A 22,101-nucleotide genomic window follows, 5' to 3' on the forward strand; every position below is an offset into this window, starting at 1 on the left:
TGGCGGCACCTGCGGAGCGGTTGGCGGGAGGGGCTGCGCCGCGCGGGGAGCTGTGGGAGCGCGGCAAGATGGCGGACGCGTTTGGGGATGAGCTTTTCAGCGTGTTTGAGGGTGACGCGGCCGCCGCCAGAAGCAAAGCGGGTGTCGCTGAGGCTGCCAGAGGACTGGGGTGAGGCTGGGGGAGCTGGGCCGGCCCGGCCCGGCCCGGGGTGGCTGGCCTCGGCGGGAAGCTTTGGTGGGGAAACGCTGCGCGCGTGGGGCGTTTCATGAGCGGGTTCCCGGGTTGCGCCCTGAGCACGGTGCGATCTGCGCCCTCTGTGTTCGCAGAAAGCGGCAGGAGGACATACCGTCGGGAGCCGGGCTGGGGAAAACCAGAAGGGACGCTGAGGTCGACAGCACGGAAGGAGCGAGTTCGGGAAAGAAGCCGAAACTGGAAGATGTCACGTCAGAAGATAATAAGTAAGTACCCGGCTTGCTTACAGAGGCTATGTAAAGGAACAGTAGCTGGACAAAATGATTAACTGAACGCCTGTTGTGATGGATGAATGTGTAAGGCTTTGCTATAGTATGAATTCAGATATGACTCTGTTGAATCTGGTATGTTTATGTGAGGGTGTGCTAATGAGGAGTAACACTGTAAGCAAAAGGTGCTTGTAAAGAGGGAAAGTAGATCCAGAGTTGCCATTTTAAGTCAGTTTCACCTTTAGTGGTGTCACTAAAATGTGTGCTTGCCCACAGTACCCACAGTAGCTCTCTGAAATAATCACAGAATCATAGAATGGCTTGGGTTGGCAGGGACCTCAAGGATCATTAAGCTGCAACCCCTCCTTCTCCAGACTGAACAAGCCCAGCTCCCACAGTCTCTTTTCGTAAGGGAGGTGCTCCAGTCCCCTGATTATCATTGTGATCCTCCTCTGGGGCCCTCTCCAACAGCTTCCTCTCTTTCTTGTATGGGGTCCCCAGACCTGAATGCAGTACTCCACGTGGGGCCTCATGAGAGCAGAGTAGAGAGGGACAATCACCACCCTGTCTTTGTTGGCCACCCTTTTCTGATGAAGCCCAGGATACCATTTGCTTTCTGAGCTGCAAAAGAGAGAAATGTACAGGAAGTGGAAGCAAGGTTGTGTAGCCTGGGAGGAATACAAGGCTGTTGTCCGTATGCATAGAGATAGAATTAGAAAGGCTAAGGCACAGATTAAGCTGAACTTGGCAAGGGATGTGAGAGGGTTCTACACAAGAAGGGGTTCTACAGGCATATAGTCAGGAGGAGACAGGATAAGGAGAGAGTTCCCCCTCTGATGAAAGGTAATGGACAGCTGGCTTAGGACATAGGAAAAGCTGAGGTACTCAATGAGTGCTTTGCCTCAGTCTTCAGGCTTCCCATGCCATGGATCCTGAAACTCTAGGTGAGGGTGTGGGGAGTGGTTTCTGTCCCCCTGTAACAGTGGAACAAGTCCGAGACCTCATGTAGCTGAATGTATGTAAGTCCACAAGGCTGGATGATATGCATCTCAGGGTTCTGAGGGAGATGGCTGATGTGGTTGCTGAGCCACTCTCTGTCATATTTGAAAAAACTTGGCTATCTGATGAAGTCCCCGGTGACTGGAAAAAGGGAAATGTTACTCCCAAGGAAGAAAGAAGACCCAGGGACCCACATTCTAGTAAGCCTCACCTCTGTGCCTGTGAAGATCATGGAGCAGATCCTCATAGAAGGCACATGTGAGATGTGATTTGAGACAGCCAGCATGGTTTCACCAAGGGCAGATCGTGCCTGACCGATCTGGTAGCCTTCTATGATGGAGTGACGGCTTCGGTGGATGGAGGAAGGGCGATGGATGTCATCTACCTGGACTTCTGCAAGGTTTTTGATATGGTCCCTCACCACATCCTTCTCTCTAAATTGAAGAGGTGTGGATTTGAAGAATGGACTTTAAATGGATGGATTTTTGATGGATTAGGAATTGGCTGGCTGGATGCAGCCAAAGGGTCATCAGTGACACAGATGATGGCATTGAGTACACCCTCAGCAAGTCCGTGGATGACACCAAGCTGAGCAGTGCAGTCAATACACTGGAGAGAAGGGAAGCCATCCAGAGGGACCTGGACAGGCTGTAGAAGTGTGCCCATGAAAACCTAATGAGGTTCAGTAAAGCCAAGTTCAGGGTGCTGCAGTTGGGTCAGGGCAATCCCAGGTATTTATAAAGACTGGGAGAAGAGCTCCTTGACAGCAGTCCTGAAGAGAAGAATTTGGGGATTCTGGTAGACGAGTCTGATGGGGGTTGATCATGAGCCAGCAGTATGCACTTGCAGCCCTGAAGGCCAACTGTGTTCTGGGCTGCATTAAAAAAGGGGTGGCCAGCAGGAAGAGGGAGGTGATTGTCACCCTCTACTCAGCTCTTGTGAGGCCCCATCTGCAGTACTGCATCCAGGCCAGGGGGCCCCAGTACAGGAAGGATATGGAGCTCTTAGAGCAGGTCCAGAGGAGGGTCACTAAGATGATCAGAGGGCTGGAGCACCTCTACTATGAGGAAAGGTTGAGGGAATTGGGCTTGTTTAGCTTGGAGAGCAGAAGGCTGTAGGGAGACCTTGTTGTGGCAATCCAGTACTTGAAGGGAGAGTGTAAACAGGAGAAGGAATGGCTGTTTATGAGGGTTGATAGTGATAGGATAAGGGGGAATGGTTTTAAACTGAGACAGGGGAGGTTTAGGTTAGATATTAGGAGGAAGTTTTTCACACTTCACCAGAAGGTGGTGACACACTGGAACAGGCTGTGGATGCCCCATCCCTGGCGGCATTCAAGGCCAGGCTGGATGTGGCTCTGAGCAGCCTGATCTGGTGATTGGTGACCCTGCACATAGCAGGGGGTTGAAACTACATGATGTTATGGTCCTTTTCAACCCAGGCCATTCTATGATTCAAAAGATGTTTTGTGATACAAATTTTTTTAGGTGTTAAAAATCAGAAAGTGTGATAGCTAAAGTATGTAGTTATCGTATAGTAAAATGTAACTGTCAAGTAATCTTAGTACTTAGTAGTACTTAGTACTATTCAGTTTAAGTTTGTGCATCTTTTTGGTTTTGTTTTGTTGCAGTTAAAGTAGAGGTGACGTTTAACTTCTTCCCATATGTAAAGAGAACAGAGTTTTCACATACATTTCTGACAATCCTAACTTAAGTGTTTTTAGTCTGGCAGACCTGATGCCACATGTGAAGGTTCAAGCTGTGGAAACTGTTGAAGGCTGCACACATGAGGTAAGTGCAATGTAAATGAACATGGAAAGTCTAGACTTTCTTGTACAAGTGCATGTGTTACTATTGGTATTATAAGATCATTTATATAATATTGTTTATATTTATTGTTGTACTAATTACAGGTTATTTGATAACACACTTAAAATTGTTGCTCGTGTTGTAATGTAGTAACTGAAGAGAACTTAAGCATTTAACATGAGAGAATGTTAACATTTGTCCCCTCAAGGGACAGGAACTTCACGTGTGTAAAGGCATTTTCCTTGTAAGGGGAGTGAGATCAATACGAACTGAGTAATTGCCTATAACCTCTGGTGGTCAGAAGCCCTGACTGCATCTAGGCCTGAAAAGTTCATGTTTCAAGCTAGCTAAAGCAGACACATTTCACGTCAGGCAGCAGAGAATTTCAGAACTAAGAAAAGTAGTTGGTGATAGAGGTGGGTAGAGATGGTAAGAGGAAGGAAGGACACACTGGAACATGAGCCTATAGAACCAGGACAATAGAAATTCAGGTAAGTTTTAATATATTTATAATCTCTTGCCCAAGGTAGTCATAGCTTTTCTTGTGACTGGAGCGGACACAGGATGTTCTAACATTTTTGTTTAAAATGCATTTTATAGGTTGCACTTCCAGCAGATGAAGAGTTCACAGGTCTGAAGCCAAGGACTGGAAAACCTGCAAAAGTATGTGTGTGAGATTTGTACAAAGGGGGTTAAAAGCACTGATGTCCACTTACCTCTCGTATAAACCATAGGCATGGCGCTCTGCAAGATCAGCATGAAAAGCAGTTGAAGGAGGGAGTCTTGCAGTAACAGAATGCCCCTGTTTTGGCTGAAGGTTGCAGGAATAAGCAGATAAACAGTCCCAGCGCAGTCTTGAAGGGAAGGAGTGGGACTTCTTGCTTGATGAACTGTGAATTTAATATTAGAATTAACACGCCTGAGTATGATGATCAGCTCTAAGAATATAACGCTAAACTTTCATGACTGTAGTATTCAGCTCTCCACCCACACTTTGCAAAACTATCCAGTGAATGTCTTGGTAGGCTTTGGCAGACAGGCATTTGTGAACTTGTTCAGTGAAAACTTCTGGGAGGCACTCTCTCACAGGCGAATATCATGTATTACTGATTTTGTAAGACTCTTCTTGGAGACTGGCAGGCAAAGTCCAAACTATACTAGAAATGCAATCGTGTTAAGTTACCTCTGTTATCTTTTGGTCTAAGTAGATGAGGAAAAAGGTTGTGCTTTGCTAGTAAGGCTAGATAGTGGCCCAGAAAGATGGTTTGTAATGAATGAGATTGATACCTGTATTTTAAGTTTGGTAGAGTAAAATGAAGTGCTCGAATGGAGTGTTGTTATGATTTGTTTTTATTCTGTGACATCAGACAGTAGTTTCACTGGTACATTATGGTTTCTCTTCCTGACTTTTAAGATTAATTGAAATTACAGCTGTCTACTGCATGATTTCTTTCTGCCTGTAGTCTGCATGCTTAATCAGAAAATAACTAGGTACAGATAATGATCTATGATAAAAATATGTATTTTCTCTGTTTCTTTTTCCAGGAATACCCATTTAGTCTTGATGCCTTTCAGAGAGAAGCTATTTTGTGTGTAGATAATAACCAGTCTGTATTGGTGTCAGCTCATACCTCAGCTGGTAAAACGGTGTGTGCAGAGTAAGTAGTTTTCTGACAATCTGACCAGGGAATGATGTGATGTTTTTCCTGTCTTTTTATTCAGCCATTGTTTTGTTTTTGTTTTTATTTTTTTCTTTTTTTTTTTTAATTAAATTGACTAAATTCAATACACCACATTTTTTTCGTTTTTCTTTTCTAGTGGTTAGTGGCTTTTTTAATGTTTGTCTTCTTGTTGAGATATTTTTCTGTGTAAGGAGAGGAAAAATTCTGCAATATGGATTTGTTTCCCAGCTTTTATCTGTAACTAATAAAGAAGTTTGTGTATGTTTTATTTTCTGTCAGAATTTTATTGTATTTGCGTTTTGCTGTATGTCAGACGAAAGGGTTTGACAACTGGATGTTTGTCAGGATTTGGTCTGGCAGCACAATTGCTTTACTGACCTGAGTAGTGAGGTATATGTATAAATATATTAGGATATGGGTTCAAATAGTAATAGTTAGATTTTTGGTTAAAATGAGATGTGCTCAAATTCCATATAAATTCATTAACTTGTCAGTGATTGATTGCTCTCCAAAGGGGTAGGAGTAGTGTTCCGAATTTTTTTAAATTATTTTTTAAATCAGAAGATCAAAGGAAAGTAAGAAGTTGTTAATTTCTTCCTGACAACTTTTAATATGTACAATGTTTGAACATAGGTATGCAATTGCCTTAGCCTTGAGAGAAAAACAGCGTGTGATATTTACAAGTCCAATTAAAGCTTTGAGTAATCAGAAGTACCGTGAGATGTATGAAGAGTTCCAGGATGTTGGTTTGATGACTGGAGATGTCACCATTAATCCTACAGCTTCTTGTTTGGTGATGACAACAGAGGTAATCAACATGAATTCTTAATCTGTCTATTTTTTTACCCTTTTTTGATTGATAAGGTCTAATATTGTTAGATTAATGTTACCAGAAGCTCAGGTTTAAAAAAAAAAAAATTTATAAAATTCATGATTTCCCTCCTTCTCTTGATTCAACTTCTAGTTACTGAAAAAAAATTAGTAAATCTCTGTAAATTCATGCTTCTATACTCTCAGTCAGGAGTTTTCTATCTCAATTTTTTCTCACTTTTTCTAGATTTTGAGAAGTATGCTCTACAGAGGTTCTGAGGTTATGCGAGAAGTTGCATGGGTTATTTTTGATGAAATCCATTACATGAGAGATTCAGGTATCTTCTACCTTTTGTTTTCATATCTTTATTGTTCAAGAGCAAAGACTGTTTCCTTTGAAGAACTAAAATTTTGTTATTTCTTACATCAGTCATCTTAGTGCACCATAAATCATTCAAAATTTGTTTTTTAGTGAATATGTGAAATTGTTCTTTTGTGCAGCAATTTACATTTTCTTTGTTGAGAGAAAGGCAACTTTGAAGACGTTTGTATAGTAACTATGTCATAGAATCACAATGATTTGGGTTGGAAGGGACCTTATCTTAGCCCGTTCCAACCCCTCTGCAACAGGCAGTGCTCCCCCCAGCAGGTCAGCTATCCAGGGCCCCATCCAACCTGAGCTTGAATGCCACAAGGGATGGAGTATCCAGTACTTCTTTTGGCAACCTGTTCCAGTACCTCACCACCCTCTGCATAAAAAATGTCCCCCCCTAGCATCAAATCTAAATCTGTCCTCTTTTAGTTTATAACTGTTCCCCCTTGTCCTACCAAACATATCTGATTTTTTAGTTTTTATTTTGTTATTAAGTGTGCTTGGCTTCAAAACTTTGCTTTAATTACAGATTTTCCATGTGACTTTTTTTATTATTTTCAGAACGTGGTGTGGTTTGGGAAGAGACAATTATTTTGCTCCCTGACAATGTTCATTATGTGTTCCTTTCTGCTACTATTCCAAACGCTCGTCAGTTTGCTGAATGGATTTGCCATCTTCACAAACAGGTCACTTTTTTGAGGCAATATACCTTTATCCTGGTGATCTTGTGGATGTATGAGCCTCTTTAGTCATGATGTTATAGCTTATAAATTATAGCATTTATGTACTTTTAGCCTTTGTATCTGTATGGGCTTTTGGTTCTGTGTAGGAACGTTAAAGCTATTTGTTTTAAAGGATATTTTCAGCAGTTATTTAAACACCAGCTTGGTTTCAATGAATACTCTGAATTATGAAACACTGTGACAGTACTGTGATTTTCAGAGTCAAGTCTTTTCAGGAGACTTCAAAGGGTTTACGTTTGCAATAAATAAACACCATATTCACCTCTGTTTCAAGGAAAAAAAACTTTTATTTTCAATTTGCATTAAAATAGGTGCATACTTGTCAGTGGGTAAGAGGCAGGATGGCAAGGTAAGAGGCAGGATGTTCATCATCTGTTTTTATGAGATCTCAGTTACAGCCTGGATATGCTTGCAAAATTCATGTAAATTCATTATTATCTAGCTGCTTTTTCTGTTAGGATTGTATGTTGGTTATGTGGTGATTTCTTTGAACGATCAGTGAATTCAGTTGCTGTCCAAAATAGGGTGCAGAAAGTGTTTATTGAGAATCTGTAGTGTTGAAGGAAGATTTCCAGAAAAAAGCACACACTTGCAGTACTGAACAGCTCACTGTCATGTCAAAAGACCTTCAGAAAATCAGGGTTCCTAGAACAGTTAGGTAGACAGAGATAAAGCTGAACAACTGGGTGCAGGTAGGGTGCAGGGCAGGATTCTGGAAGAAGTCAGACTGGGCAGAAGAAGGTAGGGAGGCAGTGTGCAGGTCCTTTGAACAGGCAGGGATAGCAGGCATCAGTTTCTCAGTAGTGAGTGCCATCATGGTAGTCCTTTCTGAACTGAAGATTTTCAGTCAGTAGATGTTTTTTAGTCCCTGGAATACATCCTACATAATTATAGAAATATCTTACTATCTCAGGTGGTAGGCAGGTTCCTTATCACACCCTTTGCTTAGCAGCTGCTGCTTGTTCACTTCCTTATGAGTAGAGCAGTTTTTTTTCCCAGCTGACAGAGTTGTGTATTTTCTGTGACTAGTAGCTGTCCATCTGTTCTGGGACTTCTGTTTTCCACCTTTTCCCATATTCAGGGCCCTTGGTATTATCTCTGGCTTAAGTTTTCCTTGGCAGTTACTGGCTCAGATTCTCACAGCAAATTCTGGAAATTAGTTTAAGGCCAGCATTGCTTTCTTGCTCAATATAGCATAGTTAGTATAAATTATGTAGCCTTGTTACTAGCAGTGCCAGTGCTGTTTTTACTTTGGAGTATGTGTATGATGCATTCATGAAAAGGACATGCAGAAATCAAAAGTAGATCATAAAAGCACAGGAGATAATATGTAAGCATGCAAACAAAATGACAAAGTAGAAATGTGACAAATGTAACCTGTCCCATAACTACTCAGGTAATTTTTATTCTATTTTTCATAGAGATGGTTTTGCAGACAAGATTATGTGAGTTAGAATTTGGGAAGTTAATATCCACTAGAAGTTGCTCTGGTTTTAAAAATAACCCAAAGATTTAATTCTCACATGGCTTGTGTTGAAAGGAGTGTTAGCATAAAAGAAATCTGCTGAAGATTGGCACAAAGCTTTGACTTTGTTTTGCAGATTGCTGAACTGACTTCTTAAAGTAGATTTATGCAATATTCAATGTTTTAAAGGAAATTTTTATGTTTTCTTCTAAACAAGCTTTCTTCATCCGTTAAAACCTTGAACGTTTTAAAAAGTCAACAATATTATTTTTTTGGGTGATGCAAGAAATAATGCAGGTGATATTACAAAATGGAAATAGTTCTTTCTTTGGTTTTAAAAGATGTTAAGCCACGTTGAGTCTGTGTAGTAATGTAGAAGAGAACGTTACCTGTCTTTTTCTGATTCATGAGAGAGAAATGTTATTGTCAGCTTGTGTCCTACAGGATTTCCAAGGTTTCATGTATTTAAATAGCATCGTTAGTATAAAATCCATATACAGGAAAGAAATTTTAAGTTAGTTTCTTTGAGTCTTAGATTCTGGCTTTTAAAAATACATATTTTAATAGTAATGGATTAGATTTTCCATTAAGCAAGTATATATATGTATTATAATTAGAAACATAAAATATTTATATATATACTGTTCTTTGTTGTAGCCTTGCCATGTGATATATACAGACTATCGACCTACTCCACTGCAGCATTACATATTCCCAGCAGGAGGAGATGGACTACGTCTTGTTGTTGATGAAAATGTAAGGAATATTCAGTTTGAAAGGCCTTTTTCCTAGCTTATTAGTAATGAACTTCATCTTTTGCAAAATTTGATTGGCTATGCAAAGGATATGTGTGTTTATAATATGAAGTGGGTAACAGTGATGTCTGAGTGGCTTTTGGAGTCATATAGAAGAGAGAGATTTTGTTATCTGGTGTCATGTTTTCCACTTAGTAACGCTTTGCTGAGTTGTTTAAAGTACCCTTACCCTTGTTTTCTGATACTTCCTTTAATGTTTCTCACTTAATTTTTATTTATTTATTTTTTAAAATGATAGTACTATTTGAAATTGACTTCAGTTAAGGAGGCAAAGTGTTTCTGTGTGTTTAGGTGATTCAGAAATAGTGATGTGTTTAAAGTTCATTAATGACTTGCACAGTAGTATCTTATGCCATGAACAGTAGGTCTTCATTGGGCAGCATATTTTCATAAATACATTCCAAAAAGTCAGTTTTGCTCTTGTGTTATTGTATTGGATATACCTGTCAAGGTTTTGGTAGCTGGAGCACTGCAGGGGTGGCCTCTGTGAGCAGAGCCCTACAACTGTCTCATGGCAGATCCAAAAAGGACCCACTGCTGCCAAAGCTGAGTCACGAGCAATGCTGGATGTGCTCTGGAAAAACACAATAAAGAAAGGAAAAAAATTCTGTGTGGAAGTAGCTGAAAGAGGGGAGTCAGAAAATGGGAGAGAAGCAAACCTGCAGCCACTAAGGTCATCGTGGGGTGGCAGGAGGTACTCCAGATACACCCTGCAGCCCGTGGAGAGGGCCATGGTGGGGCAGGCTGTCCATTTGGAGCCTATGGACTTGTCATAGAGCAGATCTGCGCTCGTAGCCCATACAGGGCTGTGGCATGAGGGAAGCTGTAGCCCATGGAGAGCCCCTGCAGCAACAGGCTCCAGGCCCGAGCTGCTGCCCAGGGATAGGAGCCCACTGTAGAGTAGAAGGTCTGGAGAATTTGTCACTTGTGGTGCTCCGTGCTAAAGCAGTGTGCTCCTGAAGGATGTGTCTGGTGGTACGAAGCCATGTTGGAGCACCACTTGGAGAGCTGCAAGTCTGCAGGATCAGGGGGGGAAGGCTGGCATCCCATGGGGGGAACTCTGTGAAGCAGGGGCAGGGAATGGCCATGAAGAAGTTGAAAAAATGAACCATTGTTGGCTGATCCCTGCCCCCCTGCGATACTTGGTGGGCTGTGAGGAATGTGTTTTTAGTTTGCTTTTAGTTTCTCAGTGCTCTAATCTGTTAATAAAAGGCAAAATTACATCAGTCTCCCTGTGTTGAGTCTGCTTCGCCTCCTGTGGTAGTTAGTGATTGATCTCCCTGTCCATATGTCAACCCTTGAGTCCTTCTCATCTTATTTTCTCACCCCATTAATTTGATAAGAGAGTATGAGAAAGCAGTGTAATAGCGTTCAGTTGGCCATCAGTGTTAAACCAGTGTAGTCATTCAGCATGTCTGTTGTAGTAGGTGGTGTAATGATTAGAATAATGTGCACTAAACCGAAGATACAAATGTAATTCTGACAATTCTAAGCTGTGCCATTAGTGATGTCTCTTGCTGGCTTTATGCATTATTTTGTCCTTCAACCTGTAAATATATAGTAATGGTACTCAGTATGTAAAGTATTATGAATTTATTCAGTAGGCTGTTGTAAGAAGTAATTGTTTTACAAAGGTTGTCTTCTATATCTAGGGGGATTTCAGAGAAGATAATTTTAATACAGCAATGCAAGTGCTCAGAGATGCAGGAGATTTAGCAAAAGGAGACCAGAAGGGCAGGAAAGGAGGAACAAAAGGTGAGTTCTTAACTGATTTCTTACAAAACTATGCTATTTTTGTTTGTTTGTTTGAAAAGAAAAAAAAAAAGGTTGCACCTAAGTTATGCTTCTATTTTAGATCTTCTGTAAGATAAATTTTTGCTAAAATGAAATTCGTGAAATCTCTCTGCAGGCCCTTCCAACGTATTTAAGATTGTGAAGATGATCATGGAGAGGAATTTCCAGCCTGTAATCATTTTCAGCTTCAGTAAGAAGGACTGTGAAGCCTACGCTCTTCAGATGACAAAGTTAGATTTTAATACAGGTAACAATAAGTAAAATGCAGTTGTAATTTTACTTTAAATGTTATTCTAGATAAATATTTCTATTTCACTTATATAAAAACAAATAAAAAAACACTTACTGCTTTCTTATATACCATTCCAGTGCATCAGCCTATTTTCAATAGGAATGTATTCATATGCAGAGTAGTATGTGATCATTGCAGTGTTTAGCTGTATTCTATTTGAATGTTTTCTTTAGAAGAGATATCACTGTGATAATAGTGCAAGAGATTCTAGAAAATTCTGTCTGGAAATCTGATTATTCTCTCAAAGTTAAAATGGTCGTATAACGAGGCACTGTTCTCTCTCAGCTGTTCAATCCACTTTTCTTACTTCCTCTCCCATCTACTTAAGTAAAAACTCAAATGCTGAACTGAAGTTTTTTTTTTTTTTTTTTTTTTTTTTTTTTTTTTTTTTTTGTGGATTAAGTCCAAGCTTGGAAAATGAGCTTCAGTTCATGGCCCATAAATTTTTGGAGTAGTTTCAAAATTATAAGAGAGATGTTTTAAATCAGAATATTGTTTCATGTTTGTGAGCTGTTCAGAGTTCTTGCTTGCTCACTTGTCCCAGTCGTGGTGCCTTCTGCTTCAGATTGCAAAAAATGTGCAGCCATTTCAGTCTGAAAATGTAAAGGTCTGCATCATTATAGAGATATGTATTTCTGAGCTTTCTTTGATCATACCTTTAAATACAAATTCTTGATGTTTCTGGTACTTGTGTGGAGTGTAGGTAAGGCTTAAGAATTAGTGGCGGAGAGGACAGTCAAGGACTAGTAGGTAGGAGGGAAATGTGGAGATTCATGACATAGACAATACATAAAGCTGAGAAATCTCGATGTTGATAGTAGCTGAGGTTTGGGTTATTTTCCAGGTTTGTACTAGCCTTTCCTTGGCAGCCCGCATTCGTTAGTTGTCTGACGCGGATAGATATGGGTGGTTGTGTGTAGATTTTACTGCCTGCCTTTGCACTACTTCTATTGTAACGTTTTACAGATCTCAGAATGTCATAATTGCTTTATTTACATAGCTTATTAACCTTTTAGATTTTGTTATAAAATTACAAATTGCTTTCTCAGACGAAGAAAAAAAGATGGTTGAAGAAGTGTTCAATAATGCAATTGACTGTCTGTCAGATGAAGACAAAAAACTTCCTCAGGTGAGAGAAGACTGAATTGGGGGAGCTGCTTGTCACCTGTTCTCTGTGACTTTTGAGGCCATGGGTTATGAATAATAGGCTCAGAAATAATAAATTGATCTCACTGAATTTACTGTTCCTTGCATTGCTCTTTGGCTTTGTGAAATAGGGCTCTGTGACCAGGATTCTTTCTTGTTGGGATTCTAACAAATCACATGTGGCAAAATTGAACAGGGAGCTCTCACCCTTTATTTCAGTGTTGTTTCTTTTAGGTATGTTTTTCAATGCACACAAGGGCTTGTAAAACTGTTTGAAGAGTTCAACCACAGATGCGTTGTGCACTTTATCAGATATCAACTCCTGAGCGTCTCAGAAAGTTCTTTATATAGACAAATACTGATTGCAGACGTGAATTACAGTGTGGCTACACAGTTGACCTTACCCTATTGAAGAACTACTCCAGTTTTGAAAAGGTTGACTGTTGGCTTTGCAGTTGTTATCATTCCTAATTCTCAATAGAAAATAAATTGAGGGGGTCTTTATTGTATTTAGAATCAGGAAATGGTGGGCTTTATAAACTTCAAGAGATTTTCAATACAGTTGTTTTGCTTCTGCAGAGCACATTACACTTTGCTTACTAGTGTTAATTAATGTGTTTCTTCCCAGGTTGAGCATGTGCTGCCTCTTCTGAAACGTGGAATAGGCATCCATCATGGTGGTCTGCTTCCTATCTTAAAAGAAACCATAGAAATTCTTTTCTCAGAGGGCCTCATAAAGGTATGTTTTATGTCCACATTTGTATTTTTCTTGTTCTGGCATACGGTTGATCATCCAGACAAACTAAGTATGTCTTAGCACAGATTGTATACTGGTATAAAGTGGGAATCTGTTTCTTGAGTGAAAAAGGGGAGAGAAAAGGTCATTGCAAATGCCAAACTGAAAAGCGCTTTGTGCTTTGGATATGCCTCCAGCAGAATTAGGGTGTTGTTTTGGTTTTTTTTTTCAAACGCAGTATGGCAAGTAAGCAGTTCTGAAAAAAGCTACATACATTTAGAGGGAAGGGGTCTATCTTGTGGATTTTAATATTGAGCTCTACAAGTGTCCTTAATTTGTTGCATCTCCTTTCCCTTGAAGAACATGTGTATTTGCATAAATACCTCCATGTTTATCTGGAAAAAAAAGAAATAAGCTGCTTTTTACCCCATGTTAAATGCTTTAGTCTTTTACGCTTTGATGCAGATGTCTTATGTTAGTACGTAAATACATCTGTAATTTTATTTTATTCTAAAGTATTAAAGCATACATAGTCCAAGTCCAAAATTTTTGTCTATTGTATGATGCATGCTTATGAAGAAGCAAGTTCAAGAGGCAGGAGTGATTTTTGAAATCCTACAAGTGCTTCTAATATTTAATGCATTTCCAGGACTTGTGTTTACTTTGGCACATGGTGTCATGTAACTATTCCTCTTGTTTTCCTAGAAGAAGTAAGTGAAGGAGAAAGAATGTTTTTGTTGCAGTTTTTAAATATTGAATGCTTCTATGTTCCTATGTTGACAGTATGTAAGAAGTGCAATCTGGAGTTTTTGCAATGTTTAACTATTTGCATTTGCTTAAGAGTCTGTTTTTGCTTGCCTAACTTTGGTTTGTTTATTTAGGCCTTGTTTGCAACAGAAACTTTTGCTATGGGAATTAATATGCCAGCCAGGACTGTACTGTTTACAAGTGCCTCCAAATTTGATGGGAAAGATTTCCGATGGGTATGTGAAAAAGAGATTCTATGGGAGAATGATTCAATCATGTTATTTAAACTTTTACAAACATGAACTTTACTGTTGACATATCCATTTCAGTGTAGTAGATTTGTTTTTTTTTCCAAAATATTTTTATTTGTTCACTACTCTCTTTCCTGAAGACAAGATTCTCCAGAGTACACATAAAATTATTAAATAGATACAGCAGAAGAACATCAAACACAAACTTGTGCTGAATATTGGACTGGTCTAAGAGTTGTGCACAATTTGTCGTGGAGTGTGAATATCTTTTCGTCCATGTCAGAGGAATCTGAATAATACACTGACTCAGCATTGTGTCATAATGATAACTAGATTTTGATAGACTCAAGAGAAAAGATGGTTTTCTTCTGAGAGAATATTGATTGTTCTGTTATAGCACATTGTTTTGGGTATTCCATAGAAGAAGAGAGATGTGAGAAAGAAGAAACAGGTTCTTAAACATCTGGAACTGAATTTACTTGAATGTTTTAAACATTTAAAGCAGATGTCTGATTCACATGTAAATAATAATAAGGTTGTGTAAATCATCACAGAGAAGCTTTATAAGTGTTATAGTTTATCTTTCAAAGTTGGGAAAACAGGTAAATGGAACAAGTGAGAATGAGTTTTGAAATAAACATGTCTCTTTGGTCTTAATTTGGCTTTTCAGTTTCACACTTTGTTCAGTCTGATTGGATGACTTAAAATATGCAAGAATTAGCTATCTTTGTGCATCAGACCTGGGTAACTGCTGCTTTTAAAATGTTATAGCACATGCTTTTTTATTCCATTCTTGAAGATATATTACAGTAATCTCTACCATGTGTAGTAATATTCTATGGTGTGAAGTATGAGTAAAACTTGTTTTTTTGCTTATTAAAACAGTGATAAGTGTTAAGAAAATTACTGTAGTTATGTATCATTAAATGTAGCCATGAAAATGCTGGTCAAGTTATCCTGTTGATACATAAGGATGGATTTTTCTGAGCAGCTTAGTCATCAGTGCAATGACTAACGAATTTGATTGGTGAAAACTCCATGTCATATGTGACCGTTTTGTTAGTTTTTATACATCGTGAGCATGTACTGTGTGTGTAATTGTAAATAGCTCTTTCTGTGTTCTTGCTGTTTTTCTAATGTTTGTTATTTTTCTCTTTTATATTAGATCTCCTCAGGTGAATACATTCAAATGTCAGGTCGTGCAGGTCGCCGAGGTATGGATGACAGAGGAATAGTAATTCTTATGGTGGATGAAAAAATGAGTCCAACAATTGGCAAGCAACTTTTAAAGGTAGGATAAATGTAACTTTTTTATTGATTTTTGTTTTGTTTTTAGTTTCTCAGAGATCTTCAGGTAGAATTCTGTCTTGTTTTCTGATACTAATACCGCAGTGAACTGTTGTTTTTTGCTGACCAGTCAATTGATGAGTGTTACTGACCTGTAAAGGTTTGCTGAACTCCCAAAGTAGTAAAAGTACTGGTTCTGTGATGAAATAAAGAATGTTAGTGAACTTTTCGGTGTAGTACACAAACTGGTCAGAATCAAGATGAAGCAGAAAAATGGGGTGCATAAGATGACTAAAAAAAAGGTTGACTGTCAGTGAGCTAAAATTAACTATGAAGAAATTCACAGTGCATGAATCAGAAGAGGTTCTGTAATATAACCATTAGATTATGGGGCTTCTGCAAACTATAATGGATGTTGTTATAGTTAATTGCAAATTTCCTTTATAATTGGGATATGAGAAGCTGCAGTCATTCTCACTTTTATTTAAAGGCTATGGCCAAAGTGACCATAATGAATCAAAATTTTCTGCTGTGTCTATAAACAATCATAGATTACTTGCAATAATTGTGCAAATGCCTAAAAACCGAGCACTTGAGGAATGGCTCAGCATGCTGATCAGGAGCATAAAAATGGCAGATCATTATTTTTAGTGTTAGTATAAACTGTGGAAATCATCATAAAATCAACATGAGGATATACTAATCAAAGGCTTGCATCTGTAGGTCTTGTACTGGAAAAAAAAAAGTTCAAAAGCTAGTAGTTCTCTATTTTGTTCAGGGAAATCTAAGAGCAAGCTAAAATATGTGCTTGGCTGCTGTTATTTCTGTGTCTCGATCTCTCAGTGCTACATGTTGATTCATAACAGACATACGAGGCATGCAAATAGTGTTTGCCTTCTGAAGTCAGAATTTTCATGAATGTTTGCTAATAAGTTTTGAAAAATACTCCAGCTCATTCATGTAGCATTAATCTTTGAATTTATTTCTTAATTTTGGTTTGTTTTCTCTTTAGAATTTACTTGTGGCATGTGTTTGCACTCTTAAAGCATTTGTGCCTGTCAGCAGTATTTAAAGACCAGGTATTTTAACTAGATCTTTGAGTGTCATTTTGTGGTACACTTAAAGAAGGATTTCCATCACTGAAAAACCAAACATCTGGAGATACAATATGAGAGAAGAAAATACTTCATTTTTTTTACATTTTTAATTTCGGTTGTTTGAAAACTATAGAACTCAACATACAATATTATAAAATATAAGGAAAATATTTAAGATATAAATATTTTATGATTTCCTTATGATTTTGATACCATCTATATATATATTGTTTTTTCTGGATTTTGAGGGAAGAATAAGGAACATTTCCATTATTGGAACTACAAGCTTTTTTGTTTCTTTTGAATTATGACGAAACAAAATGGGGGAAAATGCTGCAGACTTCTTCCATGTCTGTATTATGTCTTGGTTATTCTCCACTGATCTACCTAAATTTACACATTTCATTAATTTGTCACGCTGCTTCATCAGAAAGCAAGGACTGAATTGAAATTTTCTTTTAAAAAGATTGGAAAGGACTATAATAATTGTACTGATGGCTTTTGAATGTTCTGTAACTCTTCAGCCAGTTGCTGAAAAGGTAATAAAAGCAATAGTTTGAAATGAGCAGTGCAGTATTTAAATATAAATATATTTTTTCTTTTTTAAATACAAAACAGGCCAAGGATGCATGCCAACTATGTTTTCTACAGTATTCATCCTGTACTCAACATTAAGTGCACTTAGATTACAATTTACTTAGTGATGACCAGTGTTTATCTGTGGGGAAAATGATGACTGTGTTTTGTAATGGTATTTTGCTGCCACATCAAATTTTTTGTCTTTTCTTCAGGACAAGCTAAAGATTAATATGGAGAAATTTGGATTAAAGATCCTTATTGAGAGTGATAGGACACTCACATAACAACATTTATATAGTAGTTCTTTAACCCTTATGTGTATCTGATTCCAAGCATTTCCTGAATGCTAGAGTAAAACATCTAAGAAATAATGCTATCTGCTGCTTAAGCCTGTGATCAGTTAATTAAGGGCTTTGTGTGTGTACCAGTAGTACAGAGCTGTGCTGTTTGGCTATAATGCTGTTCTTTGCGATGTTGCATACAGTACTTCAAGCTTAAAATCCAAAGTTCAGATCCTAGATTGAGTTCTTATGCAGGATATTTGTAACTGTTTCTTAAACTCGGTGACATGCATTTGTCTTCTGCAATGTAACTAGGTTTTTTGTTTATCCTTAGTGTTGTTTGACCGCTGCGAGTTTCATAAACTGACGACTTGCTCTAATCCACAAAACTAAATGCTTGCAGTACTGTTGGAGAGCTTTCTGAAGACAGTACATTATAGTTTTACGTTTGCATAGAATTAAGTATTTCATGAGAATTCTTGAGGGAGGGAGAAGGGAGTCTGGATGAGAAATTCTCAACTACAGTATATTAGTTTAGGTGAGAAATGAAAAGCTGCTTCTTGACACTAGATGGCCTTTGAAACTAGAGCAGCATCTGTCTGGTTAGCATTTGGCCATGCAAGTCTCTGTAAGAATAGATGCTAATTGAGATCCTGAACTGTGGTAATCTGTTATTTCTCTAAAAGTCAAAAATCTCTAGCTAACTGTGGAAATGAGTATACTCATTTGTATACTGTATACTGAAAGAAAATGTGCTAGTATAGGTTTTAGAGAGTTGGATTTGAGTTTATCATTGCTTTGCTTCTACTTACTTCTCAGGAGAAATTAGATGGACTGAAAAATTGAAAGAAAACATTTGTCTAACCAGATAAAATATAGAATTGAGCTCTCCTTGTCATGTGTGTATGGAACATGAAATGCCCCAGCGCCAAGTTGCAGAAGGCCACATCTGGCTCTTTAGCAGGGCCTTCATTGAGTGACAGTACTGCACCTGCTATGCTGCTATGAGAAACCCATCTGATCTCCTGCACTTTGTTTTGTTTCTTAGGTTATTTTATTGTAATAGCCAAATGGATAGGGCAGCAATTCTGAGCATTTAATACATTTCACTTTAAGTCCCTGCCTATTTTATGTCCACAGTGCAGTAATGCGCTGGAAAGTTTCTCAGATTTGCAGGAGCCCGAATTGTTCTATGATTATTGATGCAGCATCGTTAGATCATGTGTTCTAGTCAGCTGCTCCTCGTTGCATATAGCTCAGTTCCTTTCAGACTCCCAGTTACAAAGAAAATTCTATTTTGTGTGGGAAAAAAAAAACCACTGGCATAAAAATAAGTAGATTTATGCTGATCAGGAGTAAATGTAGGACTGAAAGTGGCGAGATATTGAGAAGACATTTTGATTGTTAGAACAAATTTTCTGGAATATAGGTGATCTGACAAAACTTTTTTCGCAGTAAGTGAAGCTGTCTGTCTGCAGAAGGGATTAATAGTAAGCTTTTGCCACCAGTGTTGTTTTTTGTGTATTTTAGCTTTAGAAAGTGTAACAAAAGAAAGAAACAAAAAAGAAAATCAGAAAATGAAGAAAATGTTAGTTAATGTACAGGGAATATAAAACATACACAGAAGGAATTCACTTAATCTTTGACTATGCTTTTATGTTCCTTCCTTTGGCTCGTCTGATATTGACTAATAAGGCTCTGAGCCTGCTACTTGTTGCTTGCTGTGTTTTCATACAAACAAGTACTAGCTGCAGGATCAAGTCTGGAGAGTGGTGGTCAATGGTTCCATGTCTGGATGGAGGCTGGTGATGAGAAGTGTCCCCCAGGAGTTAGGCTCTCTGATTGATACTCTCTGATATCTGGATCAAAAACACTGACAGTGGGATTGAGCAAGTTTGCTGATAATACCAAGCTGTGGGGTGTAGTCAATGCACCAGAGGGATGGGATGCCATCCAGAAGGATGGGGACCTAGACAGGCTTGAGCAGTGCACCCAGGTGAACCTCATGGAATTCAACAAATCCAAGTGCAAGGTGTTGCATCTGGGTCAGACAACCTTCACCAGCAATACAAACTGGGGGATGAAAGGATTGAGTGCAGCCCTTCTGAAAAAGACTTGTAGGTACTGGTAGATGGCAAGCTGGACATGAGCCAGCAGTGTGCCCCTGCGGCCTTGATTGCCAACCTGATCCTGGGCTGCATCAAAAGTAGTGTGACCAGCAGGTCAAGGGAGGTGATGCTGCCCCTCTACTCTGCACTGGTGAGGCCCCATCTGGAGGCCTCTGGTATCCCTGTTCACTGCAGGGGAGTTGGACAAGATTAACTTTCAGTGTTCCTTCCAACTAAAAAATGTCTGTGATTTGGGAGTGTGTATATAGTGCAGCAGGTAATACACTCCAGTGTGACTGTTATCCCCCTAGCCTTCAGTCCCTTGCCAAGTATCAGTTTAACATACCAGCTTAATTGTAGAATTGTATTTTCATTTGACTGTAAGCTTACTCATATGGAAAAAAGGGAAAGAAAAAAAAAAAAATCATTAGCCTTTTAAAAAGCTTACCAAAGTCTACTTTGGGAGAGAAATAGGCTGGGTTTTGACCATAACACTTGTTAGAAAAGCCATTGCAAAATCTAAACAAACACATTGTCACTAATAGTTTGAGCACTGCATAACCTTCCTTCCTTGTAATTCAGAGTTGTGAAGTAAGTGAGAATCTCAATGAAACAAACAAGTTTTGGATACTTGGTCAAAATTTACTGTAAAAATATGTTTTTTACTTTTATTTTAAACTGGCAGACTTCTGCTTTGTTCTTCCAGAGCTTGGATTGCAGAAATTTTCCAGGCTTCAGTTCAGGAAGACATTTAACTTCCAACCTTAGTTTTAAAATCTGCTTTGAGTCAATAAGACTTTAGTGTGAAATTGTGGAAGCAACTGTTCGATGGGAGACAGATACTCAAAGACCATCTTGTACAGCCTTACATTTTTATAGACAAGCTAGCAGATAGAAAGAACTACTTGCTCTTTTCTTCCAACATTTACAGTCAAAATGTAGGGAGATCAGGTGTATCATATGGCATATAAAGTATCCAGTCACTGTTGGACTACAGCTGATGCTCTTCCTGAGCCAGGAGAACTAAGCTAACTGCTACTATTTATTAACTGTAGTTGCTGCTTATTCATACCAGAAGTTACTTGAAGTTTTTTTTACCTCTGTGGAAGCATTTTGTCCCCAGCTGTCATATTTTTTGGAAATTTACTGTTGTTATGATGAACTTACCACTGTCTATTGCAAATTTAAATACATTCTGAATGTTTAAGCTAGGAGTTCTCTGTCTTCTTATTCTTAAAGCTGTTAAGGTGTGATATGAGGACAAGATTTCCTTTTTTTTTTTTTGTTAAATTTTTTTTTTTTTAGAAATCTGCTGTATTTGAGACCACATTTTCTTTGAACTTCAAAGTAGTGTATTTTTACTGAAACTGTAAGTTGTCACTATCACTGACGTGACAATTCTGTAGTAGTGGATCTGAAACCAAGAAGAGTAACTGAATTAGCTTCTGAGTGCAGATACAGCTCCTACTTGCTGTTTTACGTTTGAGTTTCTTTCTAGTACATCTAGCTTGAATGCAGCAAGATTTGTTTCTCAGATGTTACGCAAGTGCAGTTATAGAGTTATCAGCATGGATCCAAAAGAATCATTGCACAGTAGAATGCTGAACATTTGTTAAATTGCTGGATTTGTTCCTAGCGTGTTTTCATCCTGTGCAGAACAATTAATGTGGCATCGTATGATCCTGTATCAGAGTGATCTGTATTTGAAATTTTAAAGTTAATGTACAGTAATTGTATTGTATAAAATATTTAGCTCTAAAGATTTGCCTGACAGTTTAAATATTACTTTGTGAAGTCAGGATACCTCAGTAGAAACGTGTAGGATTTTTTTTTCCATTCTATTTTTTTTCTATGCTCTGTTCAGAGGTTTGAGTTATAAGCCTGAAGTAAAACAAAGGGATGGTAGGAGAGAAAGTTCTATCATTCAAAGCTAATTTGGTGGGTGCAAGAAAATAAGGGTACGTTTCATGAAAGAGAAGCTGATATATGTTTATTTTTCTTTAAGCCTTTTATTACAATTGGAGTTTTTGTGAAACCAAAATTGGGATGTTTCTCATTAGTAAAACCTGTGAAAAGAAATCTCCTGCCATCCGCAGTGGCCTCTGCCTGCATTGGTACAACTGTTTTGGGGGGCAAAGCTGTGAGCCAGATTGGTAACAATTTTGTGCATAAGATAGCTGTTCACTGTTTTCTGCTAAAAACTCTTCCTGAGCATCTTCTGTGATTTTTTGCAGTTGTACTAACTTTGCTCAAGGTAATCCTATAATCACTGTAACTGTGCATTGTTTTGTATTTCTGAGAGCTAATTATTCATATGCAATAACTAAGCAGTTGATATGTGGAAAAAATGCATGCTGTTACTGTATCACTGCTTGTGTCTTATGAATGTATCAAGTTGTCACTTTATTTAATGAAGTCTTTTTTTGTCTTGTGAGTTACTAATGATGACTCATACAGACTGCTGAGTGTAATTCTTTCCAACTTGTAAGGAAAAGAGTCATTGATGTCTTAAATATCAATTTGTTCTGTTATGAACTTCTTTTCTGGCTTAAAAACAAACCCAAAAAAGCTGTTGTTTCCTCTTTTGAAATTCATTTATTCAGCTTATTTGTGGAAACTTTGATAA

At 38.3% G+C, this 22,101-nt stretch overlaps 1 protein-coding gene across 1 annotated transcript in view; it reads left to right on the plus strand.

The window, feature by feature from the left end:
* Positions 1–16: 16 nt before the first annotated feature.
* MTREX (Mtr4 exosome RNA helicase) overlaps positions 17–22,101 on the plus strand; it is a 41,850-nt gene continuing 19,765 nt past the window's right edge. Inside the window, exons 1-15 of the mRNA XM_048932388.1 lie at positions 17–169; positions 328–459; positions 3,185–3,251; positions 3,870–3,932; positions 4,815–4,927; positions 5,585–5,759; positions 6,009–6,099; positions 6,696–6,820; positions 9,000–9,098; positions 10,810–10,912; positions 11,067–11,198; positions 12,293–12,372; positions 13,018–13,128; positions 14,007–14,108; positions 15,289–15,414. Coding sequence (XP_048788345.1) covers positions 69–169; positions 328–459; positions 3,185–3,251; positions 3,870–3,932; positions 4,815–4,927; positions 5,585–5,759; positions 6,009–6,099; positions 6,696–6,820; positions 9,000–9,098; positions 10,810–10,912; positions 11,067–11,198; positions 12,293–12,372; positions 13,018–13,128; positions 14,007–14,108; positions 15,289–15,414 — 1,620 coding nt within the window. The 5' untranslated portion in view covers positions 17–68. The remainder of the gene's footprint in view (positions 170–327; positions 460–3,184; positions 3,252–3,869; positions 3,933–4,814; positions 4,928–5,584; positions 5,760–6,008; positions 6,100–6,695; positions 6,821–8,999; positions 9,099–10,809; positions 10,913–11,066; positions 11,199–12,292; positions 12,373–13,017; positions 13,129–14,006; positions 14,109–15,288; positions 15,415–22,101) is intronic.

This window comes from Lagopus muta, chromosome Z, assembly GCF_023343835.1.
Source record: "Lagopus muta isolate bLagMut1 chromosome Z, bLagMut1 primary, whole genome shotgun sequence".
Classification (NCBI taxonomy): Eukaryota; Metazoa; Chordata; class Aves; order Galliformes; family Phasianidae; genus Lagopus; species Lagopus muta.